The sequence below is a fragment of the Lampris incognitus genome, chromosome 15 (genome assembly GCF_029633865.1).
Source record: "Lampris incognitus isolate fLamInc1 chromosome 15, fLamInc1.hap2, whole genome shotgun sequence".
Lineage (NCBI taxonomy): Eukaryota > Metazoa > Chordata > Actinopteri > Lampriformes > Lampridae > Lampris > Lampris incognitus.
In genome coordinates this window covers 38,305,673-38,326,734 of record NC_079225.1, presented here as the reverse complement: position 1 = coordinate 38,326,734, position 21,062 = coordinate 38,305,673, and the positions used below count along the sequence as shown (strand labels likewise).

General features: G+C 44.5%; 1 protein-coding gene across 2 annotated transcripts in view; it reads right to left on the bottom strand.

The window, feature by feature from the left end:
• The window catches only part of cd2ap (CD2-associated protein), a 124,936-nt gene that overhangs the window by 31,913 nt on the left and 71,961 nt on the right, over positions 1 to 21,062 (bottom strand). For both annotated transcript variants that reach the window (XM_056294305.1, XM_056294306.1), the window contains 6 exons: positions 20,397 to 20,484; positions 19,384 to 19,478; positions 17,017 to 17,115; positions 16,222 to 16,275; positions 9,736 to 9,772; positions 6,175 to 6,237 (listed from right to left, as the gene is read on the bottom strand). In XM_056294305.1, the coding sequence (XP_056150280.1) occupies positions 6,175 to 6,237; positions 9,736 to 9,772; positions 16,222 to 16,275; positions 17,017 to 17,115; positions 19,384 to 19,478; positions 20,397 to 20,484 (436 nt within the window). The remainder of the gene's footprint in view (positions 1 to 6,174; positions 6,238 to 9,735; positions 9,773 to 16,221; positions 16,276 to 17,016; positions 17,116 to 19,383; positions 19,479 to 20,396; positions 20,485 to 21,062) is intronic.

Here is a 21,062-nt window from a genome sequence, read left to right as displayed (position 1 = left end):
GCCCAAACTTAGTAAGCCCTTACAAACAAACAACCAACTGCTCCTCTGGCAAACTTAATGGCTGCATCCCACTGGCATAGTTGACAAATGGTGAAACACATTATAATATCTGCAGCAAGGGCAAAAAACTTTAATTTCTTCTTTGTGTTTTAAAACTATGTTTTCCTTTTTTTTCATGTCCCTACGACAATGTTTTCTTTTCTGTTCTGGCAGATGTTTCTTGACAAGTTAGCAGCACTATCACTTTGAGTACCATTACGAAGCTGAGCCTGTGTGAACCACTCAGTGTGACTGTGATGCTCTTTGTGCATTCAAGATAACTGGGATCTGTCATTATTCTGCCATTATTATGCTTAAAACCCACGGGGAACTCTTTTGTTTTAAATTTTTTGGCTCGATAGAAAAGTGGTGCTGCAAAAGCATATGCCCCCACCCCCTGATTTGAAAGTGGGGGAGCAGCTGCTTCACTTACTCCACTGCTCAGGGGCACCTAAGGTTATCAATATCTAGTAAAATACACTTGTTAAAATTAACCAGAAATTAGTGCAATGATGCTTCAACATAGAGTCCATGGGTTAGTGGTTGTGTCAGCAAGGGCATCCGGCGTAAAATTTTGCCAAATCATTATGCGGATTGACAAGACCGCCATCGGTGCTGTGCCCTCACAGCGTACCGATCGAAACTATCAAATCCGCTGTGGTGGCCCCTGGGAAAGAGGGAACAAGCCGAAAGAAGAAGAAGAAGAATGCTTGAACATAGAGAACAGGATCCCATCACATTTTTTTTAGTCATTTGATGTAAGGACTACAAACCACAAAAAATTTAAATGAATCAACAAATAAATAAATGTCCTGTTTAATCTCGGTCCTAATGCAGAGGGGATGTGTGTGACTTTACAGGCTGCAGACATAACTGCTCAACTACCTCTGAGCAAAAGTCCACACCATCTGGAGTCTAAAAACAGCTTTGTAGTGACATGACAGAAAAGCATGTACAAGTGATTCTTGCCGCTGTTTGCCCTAGACCATGCTGAATTCTCCATTTTCACATCAAAATCCGCAGATGGAGTCCTGCTGGTTATTCCCAGGTCTCAGTTCGTCACAAAGGGTGATCGGGGCTTTGCTGTTAGAGCCCCCACACTGTAGACCTCTCTTCCTATTGAACTAAAGCTAACCAAGTCTCTAGCTTCTTTTAAATGTCATCTTAAAACTTTTCTTTTTATGATAACTTTTACCAATGTTTGATATTTTCTCTTATTTTTTATACGGTTTTTATTTTTACTCTTACTTATTTGGTCTTCCTCTTATTTTTGCCTTGTCTGGTTTTATTTCTTTGTAAAGCACTTTGTAACGTTTAGAAAAGTGCTATATAAATGAAATTATTATTATTATTTATGCAACTCTACTCTTAGCATATTTACCACTATGTGTGACGGCTCCTGTTTGAAAGTACGTTTTTGAATTTAATCATTATTGTGCCATTAGGTCTGAAAGATGCTGACATGCCCTGCCCGATGAGCTTAGGCCCGCTGCTCAATAATCACTGAATCATTTGAATTTTTGTCTCACACACATATTTTGTGCAATTTATTTTTGCCTCATCTTGTTCTCAGTATCTTTTCTGGTTCATACTTATGCAATGATTTCTTTTTTGTTAAAAAAATTTCATGTCTAACATAGTTCACGCACGCACGCACGCACGCACGCACGCACACACACACACACACACACACACACAATGTACGTCGGAGAAGCTTGCAAAATGCAATGGATGCAGCACATAAGTACAAATGTGCAACGATAAAAAAAAGGCAGAAACATAGACACCTCTCTCCCCACTTCCTTTGTGGGAGACGGTAAGGAGAAAACTCAAGAGGTTTTTAACAAGCTAAAATGTTGGTACTCACCTTGGCTCTGATGTGACTAGAAAATAATTCAGTTTCTATCCTTCACACAGTGGTCGCCACAGAGAATGACTCTGTTGACCAGCAGGGGCTCTTTGAACTACATATGAATTTAATCTACAGAGTATTCTACTTGTAGGCTTTGGAAGTTCCCTAACTTTCCAGACTTTTTTTCTGTAGTTTTTCAGAATATTGCCTCTAATTAGAAATGTGCTGTCTTCATTTGTAAGTAGAAAAGGTTTGGTTGGTGGTTTCCTTGGCAATTTATCAAAAACGACTTGGGTGTAGAAAAAGCCGTATGTTCACTTCTAGATTATGCTCAGGAGAATAAAGGATTGGAAAAGGAAGACAGGCAGATAAGAGAAAAGAGGAAGGCAAGAACACTGAAATGTCCCTCCTCAATAACATCCTGCACCCATGTTTTACAGTTCCAATACAAAATGTGTAGGCTAGCTCAAATATCCGACAAGGTGGCTACAGTGGTTTAAACTGGAATTATGAACTGAATTGTGTCATCATCTTCAAGTAGGACAATACAGTAAAATGTTTGCTTCCTCCATTTGGTACTCTCCAGTCCATATGCCCTGCCAGAGGTCAACACAAGCAACATGCAGCTTTGCTATTGGTGGACAGCATGAATTTGCATGTCAAAGTACACCAAACCTTAACTCTATGTGACGGCACCACGCGAGTTTACTTCGCTTCCGGAAGTGGATCCACCAGTCACAACAACCCCATTCAAATTGACTGATTTCACTGTGAAATACCGCCATCCTGTAAAGGAAGTAAGTCTTTGGTAAAGCTGAATAAATCCCGGGTGCTGCTCTCACAGCATTCCACCGATCAACCACAAGATGACCTTTAAAGGAGTTTCACCCACTGCCACCAATGGAACTTACTGGGGCAGGCATGGCGATTATGAAAAACATGACGAGGCGAACCGAGAAGTTCAACTTCCCTTCTCTGCACCGCATTTTCCTGGTTCACTGAAAACAAACAGTTTTACCATAATCTTGCTTTCTTCTAACTGACTGGCATTCACTGCAACATGAAGTGACTGCGTAACAGGACAAGTTGTGGGTGGATTGAAAAGGTCAAATGTTGAAAACGTGAGGAGAAGTCTCCCTCCGGTAAGGTTGGTGCTGGAATGGGAGAATGGGAAAATTCTCTAAGGGGCAAGATTAAAGCATTTATGGGCCTTTTTTTTTTATCCCTCTCGCTTCAGAAAAGTTTATACTTTTATAAATTTCTCTCATTGGCACTAAGCACTAAGCCAAAACGTTAAAACCACCCGACTAATATTGTGTAGGTCCCCCTTGTGCTGCCAAAACAGCTCTGACCCGTCAAGGCATGGAGTCCACAAGACCTCTGAAGGTGTCCTTTGATATCTGGAACCAAGACATGAGCAGCAGATCCTTCAAGTCCTGTAAGTTGCGAGGTGGGACCTCCATGGATCGGACTTGTTTTTCAAGCACATCCCACGGATGCTTGATTGGATTGAGATTTTGGGGAATTTGTAGGCAAAGACAACACCTTGAACTCTTTGTCGTGTTCCTCAAACCATTCCTGGAAAATGTGTGCAGTGTGGCAGGGGCCGCATTATCCTGCTGAAAGAGGCCACTGCCATCAGGGAATACCACTGCCATGAAGGGGTTGGTCTGCAGTGATGTGAATGCCAGAACACAAGGTTTCCAAGTTGAACATTGCTCAGAGGATCACACTGCCTCCGCCGGCTTGCCTTCTTCCCATAGTGCATCTTGGTGCCATCTCTTCTCCAGACAAACGCCCATCTGACCATCTACATGCTGTAAAAGAAAAAGGGATTCGCTAGACCAGGCAACCTTCTTCCATTGTTCCATGGTCCGGTTCTGACGCACAATTGCCCATTGTAGGTGCTTTCAGTGGTGGACAGGGGTCAACATGGTCTGCAACTACGCAGTCCCATAGCTGCGATGCACTGTGTTGTGACACCTGTTTATCATAGCAGCATTAACTTTTTCAGCAATTTGAGCTACAGTAGCTCTTCTACGGGATCGGACCAGACGAGCTAGCCTTCGCTCCCCACGCGCATCGATGAGCCTTGGGCGCCCATGACCCTGTTGCCAGTTCGGCAGTTGTCCTTCCTTGGACCACTTTTGGTAGGTACTGACCACTGCATACCAGGAACACCCCACAAGACCTGCTGTTTTGGAGATGCTCTGACTCAGTCGTCTAGCCATCACAATGTAGTCCTTGTCAAAGTCGTCCGGGTCCTTACGCTTGCCCATTTTTCTTATTTCCAACACATCAACGTCAAGAAATGACTGTTCACTTGCTGCCTAATATATCCCACCCCTTGACAGGTGCCATTGTAACGAGATAATCCGTGTTATTCACTTACCTGTCGGTGGTTTTAACGTTTTGGCTGATGGGTGTATATAAAAATCTCAAGTTCACACGGAAAAACAAAATTAATCTTTAATTAAAAAAAAATCTGTTTGCATTATGGTGGCCATCACAGCTGCCATGCTGTACTGCAATCTAATATGCATGTACTGCTGTGCCTGTGGATGTCGGGTGGACAGCCCACCATGTGAAATTTTCTTTATATGCATAAAATTACTGGAGTTGATACCAGTCTGATCCAATCTCGCCATCGAGTGCCGATACTGATGTAATTCACGCATCTGATATCGACGTTACCGCCGATCCAGATGTCATCGTCTGATGTTTTTATGAATTGTAAGTATGTAATAACGCAATTTTAAGTTCATAGCCAAAATGGTATATGAAAGTTCAGGTAGTATGAAGTGTTTTGAGTGTGGAGATGTGGGACACAAGCGCTTCGCTTGCCCGCATACAGAGCGGGAAGTGGAGGATGCGGAAGCCGCCAACCAGGTGGATGAAGCGGGGGTTCCCAGTGCAGACAAGAAGCAAGAAGGTGGGGGGAGGGGGGGGTTAACGAGGCCGATGGCTGGAGGGAAACAAGTGAAACCCCACAAAATGTAAACCTGGAGTCTCCTAAACTCCATAGTAATTCGGAGAAAGACAAAATGGCCGTAGATGTAGTAACTGTATCAGAGGGACCCAGTGTGCGTGGAGTTAGTGGCGCTGTTGCATGCGTAGCCTCCGCGGCGGCTACTGCAGCCGAGGCCGGGTAGGAGGCGCAGAGTGACGGGGAGGAGATGGCAGCGGACCTGTCTGTCCCCGAAAGCCAGAAGGAGGACGGCGATGTTATCATCATCGCCATCCTGGTTCTCAGTGACGAGAAGTGACAGGCCAAGACAAGTAAAGAACCACATTTACAATCTTCCATTACTTTATCCAGGTTGTTGTCACAATATGATTTAATTGATGCTTGGAGGACAACAAATTCAAACGCCAGGCAGTACACATGGGTAAAGGTTTCAGGGGACAGGGTCAGTGCTGCCGGGCTAGACGGGATGTACATCACCAGACACCTCAACACCAGGTTAGTCAGGAGCAACATATTTCCAGTTGGTTTTACAGATCACCACTTAGTCTACGTTGTTTTATGTTTTTCATCAACAAAAAAATACAAATCTTTCTGGCATTTTAATGTGAAATGACTACAGGATGGGTCTTTTTGTAAAAAATAGAATTACTGTGAGTAATTTGGAGAGCAAAAAGAGCAGTTTGACTCTAAGTCAATTAACACATTAAAGGAGTTGCCAGAGCAATTTGCACTCCTATACATATTTCCACATTATTATTACTATTATTATTATTATTTTTATTTGAACCACAGTTCAAACAATTTGCTTTGGAATGAAGTTAAATTTAATGCATTTTTGTATTTTTTTTGCTCTTTTAATAAGAAGTGTTGTGTATCCAAATCCAGGTATCGGAATTGGATCGGTACATCTCTAATAAAAATTACATGAATAAAACATATTAAAATAAAAATCAGATTCCTCACTATATTTCTGTTGTCAGGGACCAGTAGCAACTCAGAGAAAGCATAAAGAGGCCTCGGAGATAATACAAAAGGAGACAGGAAGGCTGAATGAGTGAATGAAGAAGATACTGCAGTGTGAAGACGGAACAGAAATCAGAATAAGAAAGTGAAGAAAGGTAGGACAAGACGGGGTACAGCAATAGGTCTGGACGGACAGATAAAAGAAGGAGAAAATGAGTGATACTGAGGGGTACAGGGTACAGGAAAGAGGGATGCTGAAGATAAAGTAAGTGAAAGAGCGGAAGAGATGAGGAGAGGGTGCGAGGATGAAGAGGGGTGTACGTCCAGAGAGACTGGAGACGGAGGGTCCTACCTTTGTCCTCGGGCCTGGCAGGGAGAGGTTTCTTGTCCGCACTGGGAACCTCCGGCTTGGGGGCTGAGAAACGAAACATAGCCCAAAGTACGTGTTTGTCTGAGCTCAACAATCAAAGTCTAATAGTCTGAAGCGACTGCATGAAAAGGAAATGCACACACACACACACACACACACACACGCACGCACACACATGCACACACCCACACGCGCGCACAAAGTTTCTTGCAACAAGTCTGTCAGGTGCACACATTTGTATCTCAGTTTCTGCAGCACATCACAAACACACACACACACACTCAAGGGCCACACAAACCCAAGTGAGGATGAGTACATAGTTATGAAGCCTCTTGTTGTGTTCTTATTACATGTCTCTTTCACACACTTTTCCTGGAATCCTTCTCTCTCCCGTGTCATGTATCACACAATTGCACACTCTTATTATATTCTTTCACATACAAACAGATGGGAACACAAACGTCTGATGAGTGTGTGTGTGTGTAAACACAGATGGACACAAATCTCCCAGACTCAAATATATTTGACAGCCCCACAACAGTCCACACACACACACACACACACACACCAAACTGCAATTCAAGACTGCAGAAGGAGGATGTGAACTTGTGCAATACTTCCTGTGCAGACAAGCAACAAAAAAAAAAGGGGGAGAAAAAAGAGGTGCTTAGTCTTTGCAGTGAGCCGCAAACTGGCTGACTTTAAACCAGTGTGTGCCAAGCGGATGCTGAGAACGCTTTGGAGTTACAGTTCTTTACATCAGCTTTTTTTTCTACCCAATTACCAGCTGGCAAAAAACTGTTATGAAACAATGCTGTGCGACAGCAGTATTCAAGCATGTACCACGGCGAGCCTCCTGTGAACAGGTTTTCATTCCAGCCCGACATTACACCAGCTGATTTCACTCAACAGTCCTCCCCTGTCTGGTTGAAGGTGTGTTCAATCATGAAAAAGCATCCTGTGTAGTGTTGGGATGAAAAACTACATACACAACTGTGAGTACAGACCAAGCCACAGGCCCTGATGCACACTTTGGCTCGGGCACAAACCAGGCACGAGCACGTAAACGGGCAGGGTTTTGGACCATTGGTCCTATGATATGTCATGTCAAGAAGTGTCATGTCGGCGTCCGGCTGGCATGGCGGTCTATTCCGTTGCCTACCAACATGGGGATCGGCAGTTCGAATCCCCCGTGTTACCTCCGGCTCAGTCGGGTGTCCCTACAGACACAATTGGCCGTGCCTGCGGGTGGGAAGCCGGATGTGGGTATGTGTCCTGGTAGCTGCACTAGCGCCCCCTCTGGTCAGTCGGGGGACCAGTTTGGGGGGAGGGGACTGGGGGGAATAGTGTGATCCTCCCACGCGCTACATCCCCCTGGCAAAACTCCTCACTGTCAGGTAAAAAGAAGCAGCTGGTGACTCCACATATATCGGAGGAGGCATGTGGTAGTCTGCAGCCCTCCCTGGCTCGGCAGAGGGGGTGGAGCAGCGACAGGGACGGCTCGGAAGAGTGGGGTAATTGGCCAGATACGATTGGGGGGAGAAAAAAAAAAGGGGGGGGGAGTGTCCTGTCAAAAAGACATGCATGTTGGGTCCGCGGTGGTGTAGCGGTCTAAGCATCGGCTTTGTGTCGATGCAGTTGCCCATTGGGGACTGGGCTTCGCGCCCTGGTCTCGTCAGATCCGACTATGGCCGGACTCAATGAAGCAGCAATCATTGGCAACGCTGTCTTCGGGAGGGGGGCGGAGTCGGCTTATGTTCGTCACGTGAATGCATCTCTGTGTGCGTCGGAAAAAACAGTGGTTCGGCCTGGAGTCGCCTTGTCACGAAAGTGGGGAGGCGGTCTCCTTCGAGACTGCCGGCCGGAGAGATGCAGTTGGCGAACGCATGCAGTATGAGGGTGGGTGTTTGAATTAAAATAGGGATCAATTGGCCACTAAATTGGGAGAAATCAGAAATAAATTTTAGAAAAAAAGCCATGCATGTTAGGGTAAATACCCTAATACTGTGCCCTTGACTGAGGCATGGCAAGACGAACTGGAGCTGGTCCCCGGGCGCTGCACGGCGGCTGCCCACTGCTCCTAGCTACACAGCTAGGGTGGATTGAATGCAGAGCAAAATTTCCCTACGGGGATCATCAACGTATATCAAAATCAAAAAAATAAAATAAAAATCTGGCTTTTATAGAGACTACCAGCATCTGGTAACTCAGTGGTGGATAAACTAAAAATCGCCCCATTTCTGGACACCTCATTTCCACTGCAGTCTTTATTGTATCCTCTAAAAGGGGGAAGGTGTGTTGCTGGGGCCATCTCAGTGAAGTTGTAAATATAAAAATCCCCACACCATAAACCAGAAGTACACACATATTGTTGATGATCAACAGTAAACTGTCAAAACACCCCTGATTAAATTGTTTCTTTTAGAGGTCCACAATACAATGATTTTATATTTAGTTATGATTGGTGAGAGGTCACTATCATTTACACGTGGCTCCTTTTTCTATCAATGAGAGTTCAACTAAAGTGGCGCATAAAAAAGGTGTCCATCATGAACAGCCACGTATATTGATTGGACAGAACACATTAGAAATCAGGGCACAGTGGTGCAGTGGTTAGCGTGGTGGCCTCACAACAACAAGGTCCTGGGTTCGAGCCCCAGAGTAGTCCAACCTTGGGGGTCGTCCCGGCTCATCCTGTGTGGAGTTTACATGTTCTCCCCTATGTCTGGGTTTCCTCCGGGGGCTCCAGTTTCCTCCCACAGTCCAAAGACATGTAGGTCAGGTGAATCAGCCATATTAAACTCCCCCTAGGTATGAATGTGTGTGTGTGTGTGTGTGTGTGTGTGTGTGTGTGTGTGTGTGTGTGTGTGTGTGTGTGTGTGTGTGTGTGTGTGTGTGTGTATATATGTCGGCCCTGTGTGATGGCCTGGCGGCCTGTCCATGGTGTCTCCCCGCCTGCTGCCCAGTGACTGCTGGGATAGGCTCCAGCATCCCCGCGACGCTGAGAGCACGATAAGCGGTTCGGATAATGGATGGACATTAGAAATCAGTGACATCATTGATATTCTCACATGGAGCCCAATGTTAAATTGGGCTCTCACACAGTCCCAGTCCCCCCCCCCACACACACACACATACATAGGCTGCAGCGGGGATGGGGAATCAAAGCCTTTACCATTTTTCCCCTCTGGGCTACCTGTCCTAGCTACCGGTCAGATAATCGATAAAAGTGGGGCATTTAAAAACAATACATCATTCAAGCTGAAGATTACCGCAATCTTCACAAGAGGGTCGGCACGTCGAAGATGAGTAACACTGCGAGAGCCACGAAACCCGAGTAATCCCATCAATGTGCAAAACTACATGGCCAATAAACCTGATTCTGATCCTGATATTTGGGGCAGTTTATCTTCTGCTTCGGGGAGCAGTGGTGTGAAAGCAGAATCTAAGTGTTACGCATGGCATCACCCAAATTGGAGTGAGATTTTGGGTGGGTGTGTGTCATTGAGATACATGACAGCCTATGGTCTGAGAACTCCTTACCTATGTTTTTTGATGGAGGCGGTGGTTTCTTCGGTCTCTGAGAAGAGAGGGAAAATGAAGGTCATATTAGCACAGGTGACATTAGGGCATGTGATTATTCCTACTTTAACACCGCGACACTCATTATTTCAAATGCGAACACACAATCCAACGGCAAGCAACAAGAGCCTGCAAATTAGGTCTCAGCCAGCAACAGAACATCAAATAACTTGTACACTTTCAGACCAGCTCTCCCAGTAGGCCTAATGCACGGAGGGTAATTACCCTCGTCAGACTTGGGGAAAATGAACGAATTAAGGCCTTCATAAGCCCACGAAGTCCGAATTTTTCATCCCCCCCCCCCAATGTGTTGTGGTCCTACAAAACTCAAATATGTCTTGGAGCTTATTAACAGTTGCAAAAAAAAGTAATGCAGAAAATTGAAACTGTTCCAAAAATCGTTATGATGGAAAATATTTTTCATCCACTCGGTCATTCGGTCACATGAATTCCACTTCCGGTGTGGGAAGATGGCAGCGCAAATTCATGTTTGCAGCGGCCGCACCCAGTACCGTCCATGCAGTGTCTTTGTCCACGTCTGCATCTTAGATTGTGTCTTTGTTTGATGGCTGGCAGAGCTGGAGCTGGATGAGCTGGGAGAGCTTGGTCTGCTGTGTCGTGTGGGTCCAGGGACCACGGCCCTGCCTGGAGCTACACACGAGAAGGAAACACCGAGGGTGGTCTGACAGGACATGGAAGCGGGGCAGGCTAAGCTAACTGCTAGCCCATGTAGACTGGCAGTTCTGACAGTCATCCCGGTGTTCGCTCTCTTGGACAGTGAATTTCTTTTTATTTTATTTATTTTTTTGATATGTTGGATATATGCGTTATGTGTTCTTGTAGTTTGGATCTGTGTTTTTGTCTTTGTGTTGCACTGCTGAGGGAAACGACATTTCATTTCTTTTCATGTGCGCAGGTGCATTGAATGACACGAGAAATAAATGCTCCTCATTCTTGGTTTTTGGAGTCGGTTGTGTAAACCTAACGGAAAAAAACGGCAGGTTGTGTTTATTTTTCTAAAGTGCAAAATTTTCAGATGAAAAATTCGGACTTGGCATGCGAAGGCCTCTGGCCTCACGTAGCCCAGATTTCTACTCGCTGTGCCTACATACCAACATACGAGTCTTTTTAGAAACAGCCTTCTTGTCTGACAATTTTAATTCGATCCGATTCAATTTGTGAGAACCTTTCTGAGCGTTTCTCCACTACAACGAAGGACAAGTTCTCAAATATTTCCATCATGTATAATGAAAAGCGGCAGCTAATTAAAACTCATAATAAGCTTCTGAAGTGAACAGCTGTCACCGGTCACAACTACAACTGATCACACAAATACGCAAGTGCACAATTGCTGTCAGAGGAAGAAAAGGAATAGTCCAAGATTGGATGAAAACAGGAAAAAACAAAATCAAAGAACATTTCCAAATTATAATCTTACGGGGTATCATCAAGCAAACACTGTCAGTTGTCTAAGTCCTGGCTCATTATATCATAAATGTGAGTCTACTGCATGTAACAGTGAAGAAACTTAAAAAAAAACACACACACACATAATGTGCTTTTGACAAATTCCCCCTAAAAGCAAACCTTTGGTCTGGTTGCGTCACACGATTTGAGAAAAATGCGCAACTGTTACCCTGTGATGCATGACAACCCCAACTCACACTGCCCTGCCCTCGCCCTGTGGGCAGGCTCACCGTCTTTAACCAGGACTAGTGTTCAATCTCAACACACACACACACACACACACACACACACACACACACACACACACACACACACACACACCAAATATACTGATAAATGCTGGTCATTTTTTCCATTTATCTTGCTTTAATGTAAAGCACAGTGCATTTTGGTGTACACAACGTGCTGTACAAATTAAGTTTTTATCGATGTGTTAACAGCACACAAAGTGAGTTTACCGCCAAGGCCTGTCTTTACACCTCCAAGTCAAGTGTCTCCGAGCATTCCTGAGACCGCCACAGCAACAAAACACGGACGAATGAGACCTGAAGCGGCGGGCTGCGATTAAACGTTTCAGAAGGCCTTCACTTTTCCGACAGCAGGGCTCAAAGCTTTGTGCGCGGCGAAGTCCTTTCATCGTGTGGCTTTTAACTTCTTAGGGATTGTGTGCAAGTAGCTTTGGAGAAAGCTGCGTGTCACGGGTGACACAGTGTCACTGTTCTACACACCTTTCTGCGGCGGCTAGAGCCGAAAACATCGCGGTCTGAGTGCCGGGGCATTTGCTGTCAGCCAACACACAAAGAAATCCCGGTTATTTACGGTTACCCATGAATACAGAGACTTCAAAAACTCCATGTTGAGGAGGAAATTGTGCAGAAAAGAGCTTTTTAAAATGAGCACAGTTTCACTTGTGCACCAGACGAACGTAAATTTAAATGATCTGTCACGGCTGCAGAAACGCATCCTGAAAAGCCCTGCAGGACTCATTCATACCGCGACACCGAGAGCCTGTAAAGGGAAATATGCAGCGATGCCTCCCTGTCACTTTGAATGTGGGAACGCGTGTGAATACAGCTCCCTTTCTCAAACTCCCACAGGGGGGAGGATCAGGGGCAAAGTGCCACAGATTAAACTGGAATTTGTCTCATGGCCGCCTTGGACGTCCACCAAAGGGGCCAAGACAAGAATCCCTCTGAGTCTGAATGTGCTTTGTTGTGTGCCGTCCATCTACATGTCAGAACGACTCTGAAGTGAATTGCTCACTGCGGTTTGAAGGGTCTCTTTCCTCATTTCCCTCCGTTTTCCTCCACCTCTCTTCTCCTTCGGTTACAGTGGAATTTTTTGATCCGTCAGTGGATCAACCTGCTTGTCAGATGAGCAAGTACTCCTTCTGATTTTAAAACACACACATGGTTGCCTGCGGATGGTCATGCCTAAGGCGGAACTAATGACGCAAGTGCTCGTCTGTCCACAATGAAGTCCAGGCCCCGACGGGGTCCGTAACAAAAGATTTTGCCTTTCCACCAGAATTCCCTTCATGTTTTTATGGAGCTTAAAAGATGCCTGGGCTGGATAACCATGAGTTCAGTTGTACATGAAGCACAGATTTAAAAGGGAACCATGGCATCCAGATAGCATAGCAGTCTATTCCATTGCCTACCAACATGAGGCTCGCTGGTTTGAATCCCCCGTGTTACCTCTGGCTAGGTCGGGCGTCCCTACAGACACAATTGGCCGTGTCTGCAGGTGGGAAGTTGGATGTGGGTATGTGTCCTGGTCGCTGCACTAGCACCTCCTCCGGTCGGCCAGGGTGCCAGCGTGATAATCCCACACGCTATGTCCCCCTGGTGACACTCCTCACTGTCAGGTGAAAAGAAGCGGCTGGCGACTCCACATGTATCGTAGGAGGCATGTGGTAGTCTGCAGCCCTCCCCGGATCGGCAGAGGGGGTGGAGCAGCAACCGGGACAGATCGGAAGAGTGGGGTAGTTGGATGGGTACAACTGACAACTGGGGAGAAAAGGGGGATCCAAAAAATGTTAAAAAAAAATTAAAATATAAATTAAAGCCGCAAGCGGCGTTGGGAGGGATCCAAGCATTGGCACTGTTGCGCCCCCTATGGAGCAATTTGAATGGTTTTGTCCTCATGATCATATACCTTCACCCAACGTAAATAATTAACGCTGTGGTACATAGGGGCCTTTTATACACCTAGCCTGTAATAGACTACCGTTTCAACATGAAACTAAACCGCTGTTGGTAATGTAATAAAGATGGAAGAATCTTGCTTCCGAAACAGTAGCCTACCCGAGTTTCCAACTAGATATGACAATGTCGGATTACTTGGGTCGCCTGTGTCCTAGATGATTACCGTAACTTTTAAAAATGTCGTAACACTTCCATTGCTTCAAAAACATGTGCCAGAGTTTCCAAAACTGGACCAGACGGTGTCTGATTTCTTGCGTCCTAGCCGACTGCCGTAAAAAGAAAAAGTATGTCGTTAAACCCAGGAGTCCTGGCGTGTGGTATGTAGAGCTGCAGCGCTTCCACACCAAATAAGTCAAAATAGCGGGCAAACTATATGACTGACATAGGTGGTCCCAATAGTAAAGTTGTTGAGCACATTGAGATGCATGGGTCGATTAAGTTTTGTGTTGATCTGACTTATGCTGTGGGAGTTATGGCCTTTTAAGCATGACCCTTTGTTATAGCGCCACCATCTGGCTGACATGGGTGATTTGTAGTGCCAGAGTAGTGGGGGGCCGTATGAATGCACCTACCAAATTTGGTTGGTCTAGGACTTATGGTTGCTGAGCCTCAGACACTTTTAGCTGAGAAACCGCGCCCAAACTAATACAAGTCAAAATGGCGGGCAAACTATATGGCTGACATATGTGGTCCCAATAACAAAGTTGTAGAGCACATTCAGATGCATAGGTCTGTGCAGTTTTGTGTTGATCTGACTTGTGGTGTGGGAATTATGCATGACCCTTTGTTATAGCGCCACCATCTGGCTGACAAAGGTGATTTGTGGTGCCTGAGTAGTGGGGGGTCATAGGAATCCACGTACCAAAGTTGGTTGGTCTAGGGACTTACAGCTGCTGAGCCTCACACACTTTTAGTGGAGAAAAATAATAATAATCCTAACAAATACAATAGGGTTCCACCAGCTTCGCTGCTTGGACCCCTAATAAAAGTTCCACTTGTGTGCTCTATGCACACCTTCACCACTGGGGGGACACTGGCAGCTGGCAAGGCTGAACATGTAGTAATGAGTCAACTGGCTGAAGCCTGAAGAAGCCAATACCTCATTCTCTAAACCCAAAGGACAAGTTTAATCATGTACGTTTGTGTGTATGTGAATTGTGTTAATATCAACCTAAGGACAGCACTGAGCACAGATGGTAGTTGTGTGCTGCACTGCAACCAAGTATGAGATGTCCTGGGGCGACAGTCGCCAAAAGGTTGGAGGAGGCTTTTAACCAGGAGGTCAAAAGTGCAGTGTAGGTCTAGCCTGAAAAAAAAAAAATGTCGGAAGTGGAAAAAGAACAAGAAACCACTGTCACGTTGTGCTGAGGCTATGGGCTCCCCACCCCCCAGTTGCTCCTGTGAGATGTTTAGAGGTCAACAGCAGAAGAGTCTCACTGCGCCTCCTGGCCGTGATATGATAGCTGATGAGTGGTTATGAACGCTGTTGCAGATGAGCCTTCCCAAAATGACTTGGAAATTGCAGGGTTTTTCCACACCTTTATTTCTTTAAAGCTACTATCCTGAATAATGTTGTTTTTTTGTTTTGTTTTTTTACTTTCTAACTATGGTGTTCCAGTAACAGCTCTGATGTTCGACCACTCCAGTTTGAAACGAGACTGTCCCCAGTGCTGTTGTCAGCAAACTCTCTACCACCAAAAGAAAAAAAAAGAAAAAGAAAAAAAAAGTGGTTGAATCTGAGTTTTACTTATTGACGTTGTAATATCTGTTGATAAAAGTATTTTATGAGTCTTAATTGCTGTGGCTGCATGTTAGCCGAATCAGTTTTGCCTATTCTTCAGACTCACCGCTACCTACATTTTTGTTCCAAAGTTGGCTGCTATTCTGAAAACGTAAAACATGAGATGCATCATTTTACCCAAGAAAGTCCAACTCGAAAGCAACAATTACAACAGGCAACAGAAAAGTGTTCACAACTTATATAATTGTGGTTCAACTACTGTCTTAAATAAAACAGTGACAGAAAGTATTAAAACGGGCATTTGTTTGCACGTAAACCTTCAGGATTGTAGCTTTAATGTCACTTGCCAACCTGATTTTGGTTGACTCAGCGATGAAAAACAGTACCAAGGCAGTGCGGCCCATCCACTAGGCCATTCACTTTGCAGCTGATGCGTATTCAACACTGAAAATATCCCACTGTGTGATATGTGAGGGGATTTACATTTATAAAATGTTTTTTCGTGTGCATTAGGAATGAGCGACACTAATTTTTCATTGCTTTCCAAGTCTTTTTGAAGTCTTCCAGTGCCAAATACTTGTAGGATTACACGGGACTGTCTCTCATGGTTGTCCATGTGGGCTCCACATCTTGGTTTTGAGCAGTCATCCCTCATTGTCTGATTTCCATAAACCTCATCAAGCAGAAGGTAGAGCAGGTCACCTGGTAACTGGATGGTTGCCGGTTCGATTCTCGGCTCCTCCTTGCAAAAATGTCCCGTTGTCCCCGAGTGAGGACCCTAACTGCTCCCGATGACCTGGTTGTTACCTTGCGCGGTTGATGCCGCCATCGAGGTGCGAGTGTGTGTGTGCGCGGGTGAGTGTGAGGCAGTAATTGGTTGTAAAGCACTCTGAGTGGCTGTTGCAGCTAGCGAAGCACTATATAAAATGCAGTCCACTTACCATTTATTATACATGTGTGAAGGCACTACATTATAATTCTGTGCTAGCATCCCATCTTTGATTGTCTACCCACACCAACAGCACATCTTACCTCCTCCGCCTCTGGCTTAGGGGATGATTTCACCGACCCTCTTGATGCAAGAGCCTGTAACATGAGAGGATGCATGAAATATTAAACTACATTGTTGGAAATCTTATTTCTTAATGATCTGAAAAGGCATTTAACTCCCTGGTGAGGGCATGGAGAGAGATGGGAGTTCAGGGCCCCAATCAAAGCCTCTTTGAAGCGATCAAGAGCCAACGCTGAATAATTTACACTCTTGGCCTGCCAAGTCCTCAATTACTTCATATGGCAAGTCACTTCCAATGACGGCACTGCAAACATTAGAGCTGCACCTTAAAGACAACTCAATGGTACACTCTTTAGCCCTAAAGTGATCCAAATGATTATCAGGAGGCTTTAGTAGTTATGAAATATGTGAGATGTACTTATGCTGTTGAAAAAAATTTAAAAGAATTTTTTTTAACTTCCTGTGAAACCTGTGAGTGATACATGGCAATTAGAGAAGTGTTTGAGCCTTCCCAAATCATAAATTCACCCGAAATGAAAGTCGTCTGTGTCAGTACACTAATTTTAGCAGGTGCTGTTGAAAAATGTATTTGTGAAGTCTTTCACCATTAATTTTAGATGGGCTTACACAATTTGATGGGCTACCGCACTTGATGGGACCCTCCGCCCAACACACACACACACACACACACACACACACACACACACACACACACACACACACACACACACACACACACAGTTGAGACACACTGCACATTCCTATGTTCAGTATATGTATATAATATTACACCGAAGGAGGTGTTTGTGTCTCACCTCTCTCTCCGTCTCAGAAATCATGACTACGAAGTTGTCTGGGAAGACGCCCTCTTTGCCGCTGACTTCCCCTTGCCACCAGCCAGGCTCCCCCGTGTCCTGTCACATAGCAGAGAAGATGGGGGAGCGTCAGTGAATTCGTTTGAGCATGTTTTCCTCTCATAAGATTGCAGTGATGTGAAGCCAGAAGATGTCATATAATTTGGTAAAATTTGCCGCATTAACTCTTGTCTCCAACAGTCGAAGTGGTGTAGTATTTATGCATTAGTAATTAGGTATTACTGAAAGATTAATGTGGTACTGCTATGAGTGAAAAGTTACTAGGATAGAAAATAACACCCTCACAGCAATTATGACTGCTATTTACAAAGAACATTATTTTAATCAGACACTGTGATTCACAGTGAAGAAAAGGAAGAAAACGTAAAATTGAAGTCAAAATTATCGTAAGCGCTAACTGCTCAGTTGAAACCCAGCTGAGTAACAAAAAAATCCCCACCAATTTCTGAATTCAAAACTATCCATTGAAGGAAGAAAAAAATGATATACTGTTCCACAAACATTCTTCTAACCTTAGCTTCAAAGCACAATGATTCACATAACTTACCATAGTACAAAACCATACACATTAAGATGCTTTATCATTTTACTAACACTTTACCAGGTCTCCACAAGATGGCAGCATTTTCATTGCACGTCTCGGTGAGGAAGAGCCGGGACGTTATCTAATAAGGACCGGTGAGTCAGTCATCATTACATGGCATCTCAGTGGCAGCTGAGCCAGCAGGGCCTGTCTGGCGTTGGCTGACGGCCCAGTTATGCCGTTAATGGTTTACTCATGGGTGTGAAATTCTACAGGGAGGACCAGGGGGGCCAAATCTCTGGATTAAGTCTTCAATTTAATGGGCTTGAAGACGGGTTTATTTTCCTTTAGATATGGCTCTGGGACCAAACTTTGGCTGAGCTAATGGCATTCTGTGGCCTTTTTGTAGTCTGTGCAAAATACTTAAGATATTACAGCACAAACTAGCTGTTGATAGTATTGACCACACAACAATGAGGTTTTACAGATGGCCCAACTAACTTGAAAAGGGGAATAACATACTGAATGGTGAATTTGGAATTTCACATGTCTTTTTCTCTTTAATGAAGAACTGCACACTTTAGGAGTGAAAAACTGAAAAAGGTCTCCTTTCAATTAAAGATACAATTCCTGGAGCAAATCTCAACATTTCAGTTCAAATGTTGTCAGTGACGGCTGGTGGGCGGGCTAACAAATGCATTATAGCCATCAATAGTTCACGCTGCAGCAACAGCAGCATCACATCCGAGATACCAAGATGGAACAACGACACTGCCTTCTCATAGCAAGTGCCCTACAACAACACTATAGAGAAGTATCCACAAAAAATGACTTGATGCCAAAAAAACTCTCTGTCTTTCTCACACACACACACACACACACACACACACACACACACACACACACACACACACACACACACACACACACACACACACACACATTCATACCAAGGGAAACTTTAGTATGGCTGATTCACCTGACCTACATGTCTTTGGACTGTGGGAGGAAACCGGAGCACCCGGAGGAAACCAACGAAGACACGGGGAGAACATGCAAACTCCACACAGAGGACAACCCGGGATGACCCCCAAGGTTGGACTACCCCAGGGCTCGAACCCAAGACCTTCTTGCTGTGAGGCGACCGCGCTAACCACTGCGCCACCCCATTTAGATATATCCTGCATTTTCTTATGACTGTGATGCAGTTGCTGCTCTCGGTTCCACCAAAATTAACAACAATCGGTTCTGAGGTTTTTTTCAACAATAATTTTCTCGTCTTTATTGTAAAAGATAGGGAGGGGCTTTGCCCTGATAACCCATTTATACCAGCCGTCCCTGAATGTTGTAATATCCACATTTTCCTGTGATAAACCTGCCAACACTGGGCCCCTCATGGTTGAACACTGCAGTAGGTGTGCAGTCCCACACGCTTGCGTGTCCAAGTTCTATATCCAACATGAGGTCAGAGGCTGGCAAGGACTAACTGTGGCCCATCTAGTTAAAACAATGTAGAATTAAGGTTTATAGCTGTGAAAATAACACAAATGACTTACATCCACTCACATAGCTAATGACCCTCTTTTTGCTGCAAATATGATATTCAGTTCAGTCAAAATGGTTAAGTGGGGAAACACTGGGGGGGGGGGGGTGATTCCTACAGTCACTGAAGTTCTGCATTCTAGTCAAAAACTTCAAGATTTCTTTGAAAGTTGTGATGGATTTGGGAGTAATTTGTGTTCAATGTCCTAACCACACTCAATGTTTCACCCGCAGAAGCTTACCTTGCTCAGTATCTGGATGATGTCACCTTCCTTAAGAGACAGCTCGTCCTCGTTTGTGGCCTCAAATGCAAAGTTGACTTTACAGTATTCTTTCGCTGAGGAAACGAGAACAGCAGGGTTTCAAATGGCCAGTGCCTGCTCACTGTGGTTCTCACAATGGCTATGGCAGCCATGCAACATGTGCACTGTGCATAATGGATGTACCTGTTAACAGTTAATGTGTGCGAGTACATCATACCAGTACAGAAACACTAAATGGTTTGCCAACTGCCAACACCCACACACTAAAAAAAGCACATCATACTCAAAACTGTTCTATGTTGGTTTTTGAGGTCCGTTTGAACTTTCGGAAAAGTCTACGTCATTAGCAGTAAATAAATTATGTGTTAAAGAAAATGAATTCTTAAAGCACTGTTTAATAGGCAATGGCTAGTGATGGTGGTTCTATTATCTAACTACATGGACACCACAAGGTTTACTGTTCACTCATTTTACTTTGACAGGGATTTTCTCCAAGTGTGAGTATTTTAAATGCATTCTAAGCATGGGAAAATAATTCTCACCAAAACCACACTGTGATGCTTTAACTAATATAAGAATAATTCTATTTACATAGCACTTTCCTAAAACAATGTTACAAAGTGCTTCACAAAAAAGATATTACCAGACAAGGCAACAATAAATACATATGACTGTTGCATTTGACCACAATGTTCTTGCCATGACAGGCAAACACTTCAGTAAATGCTTCATTGATTTTAGTCACCAGAAACATTTTATGAGTAAATCGAGTTCTGGCTAGCCTGTAGCCAGTATTGTTATCGCATGGAAATAAAAATGTTAGCACTGCTAATAAGAAAAACTGAAGTAACACAAGGTTTGGACATACGGACCTATATGTTCCTTACAGTGATTCCTCTCTGGTGTCACAGTAGGCCAAAGTAGACCACTAACTAAACATTGAAAGGTGTCTCTTTAAGCACCTCTGCTGTACTACTACTTTCTACTTTTACCTTTCGTTTTGCTGTCACCGTCTGCTTTCTGGGAGTCTGTCGTGTTGGAATGGGCGGGCTTTGGAGCGGATGGTAATGATGGGATTGGCTAAAATGAAGCAAACCACACAAATGGAAATGATTTACTGGAACATGACTGGATGCGTGGCGTAATGTGGAGTAGGGGTGTCACAATTTCACTTCTAAATCGACAATTGATCTAACCTTCGAAATTAAAAGCAAGATCGGTGATTCCCCCAGTATTTTTTTCCCTCTCCATCCCCAGCCTACTTGCACACTTCTAGCGCGCATCCCAATGGGGGGGGGCACACTTCAAAGATGACCCATCGCATCGTAGCTTAACTACGGAGCCTGGGAAGTGACATGGACATACATTTTTTATGAAGCACGTGTGCGTTACATAACTTTCAAGTCCATGTCACCTCCTATGCTCCGTACTTACCGGTAGCCTGTAGCTACACTTTTCAAGACAAGTGGCAACCTCAGGGGCTGAAAAATAAAGCCAAAGCGGAAGTGCGAAAAACTGCAGTTCCTCGAATGGCCACTTGAGGCTGGCTCCAAACGCGAGTCAATCCCCATGTTAAAATGCCCAACTTTAGAGCAGAAATATATGTTTACAGCCTGGTACAACAACAAAAAGAGTTTTGTCTCTTGCTAATTTCCCTG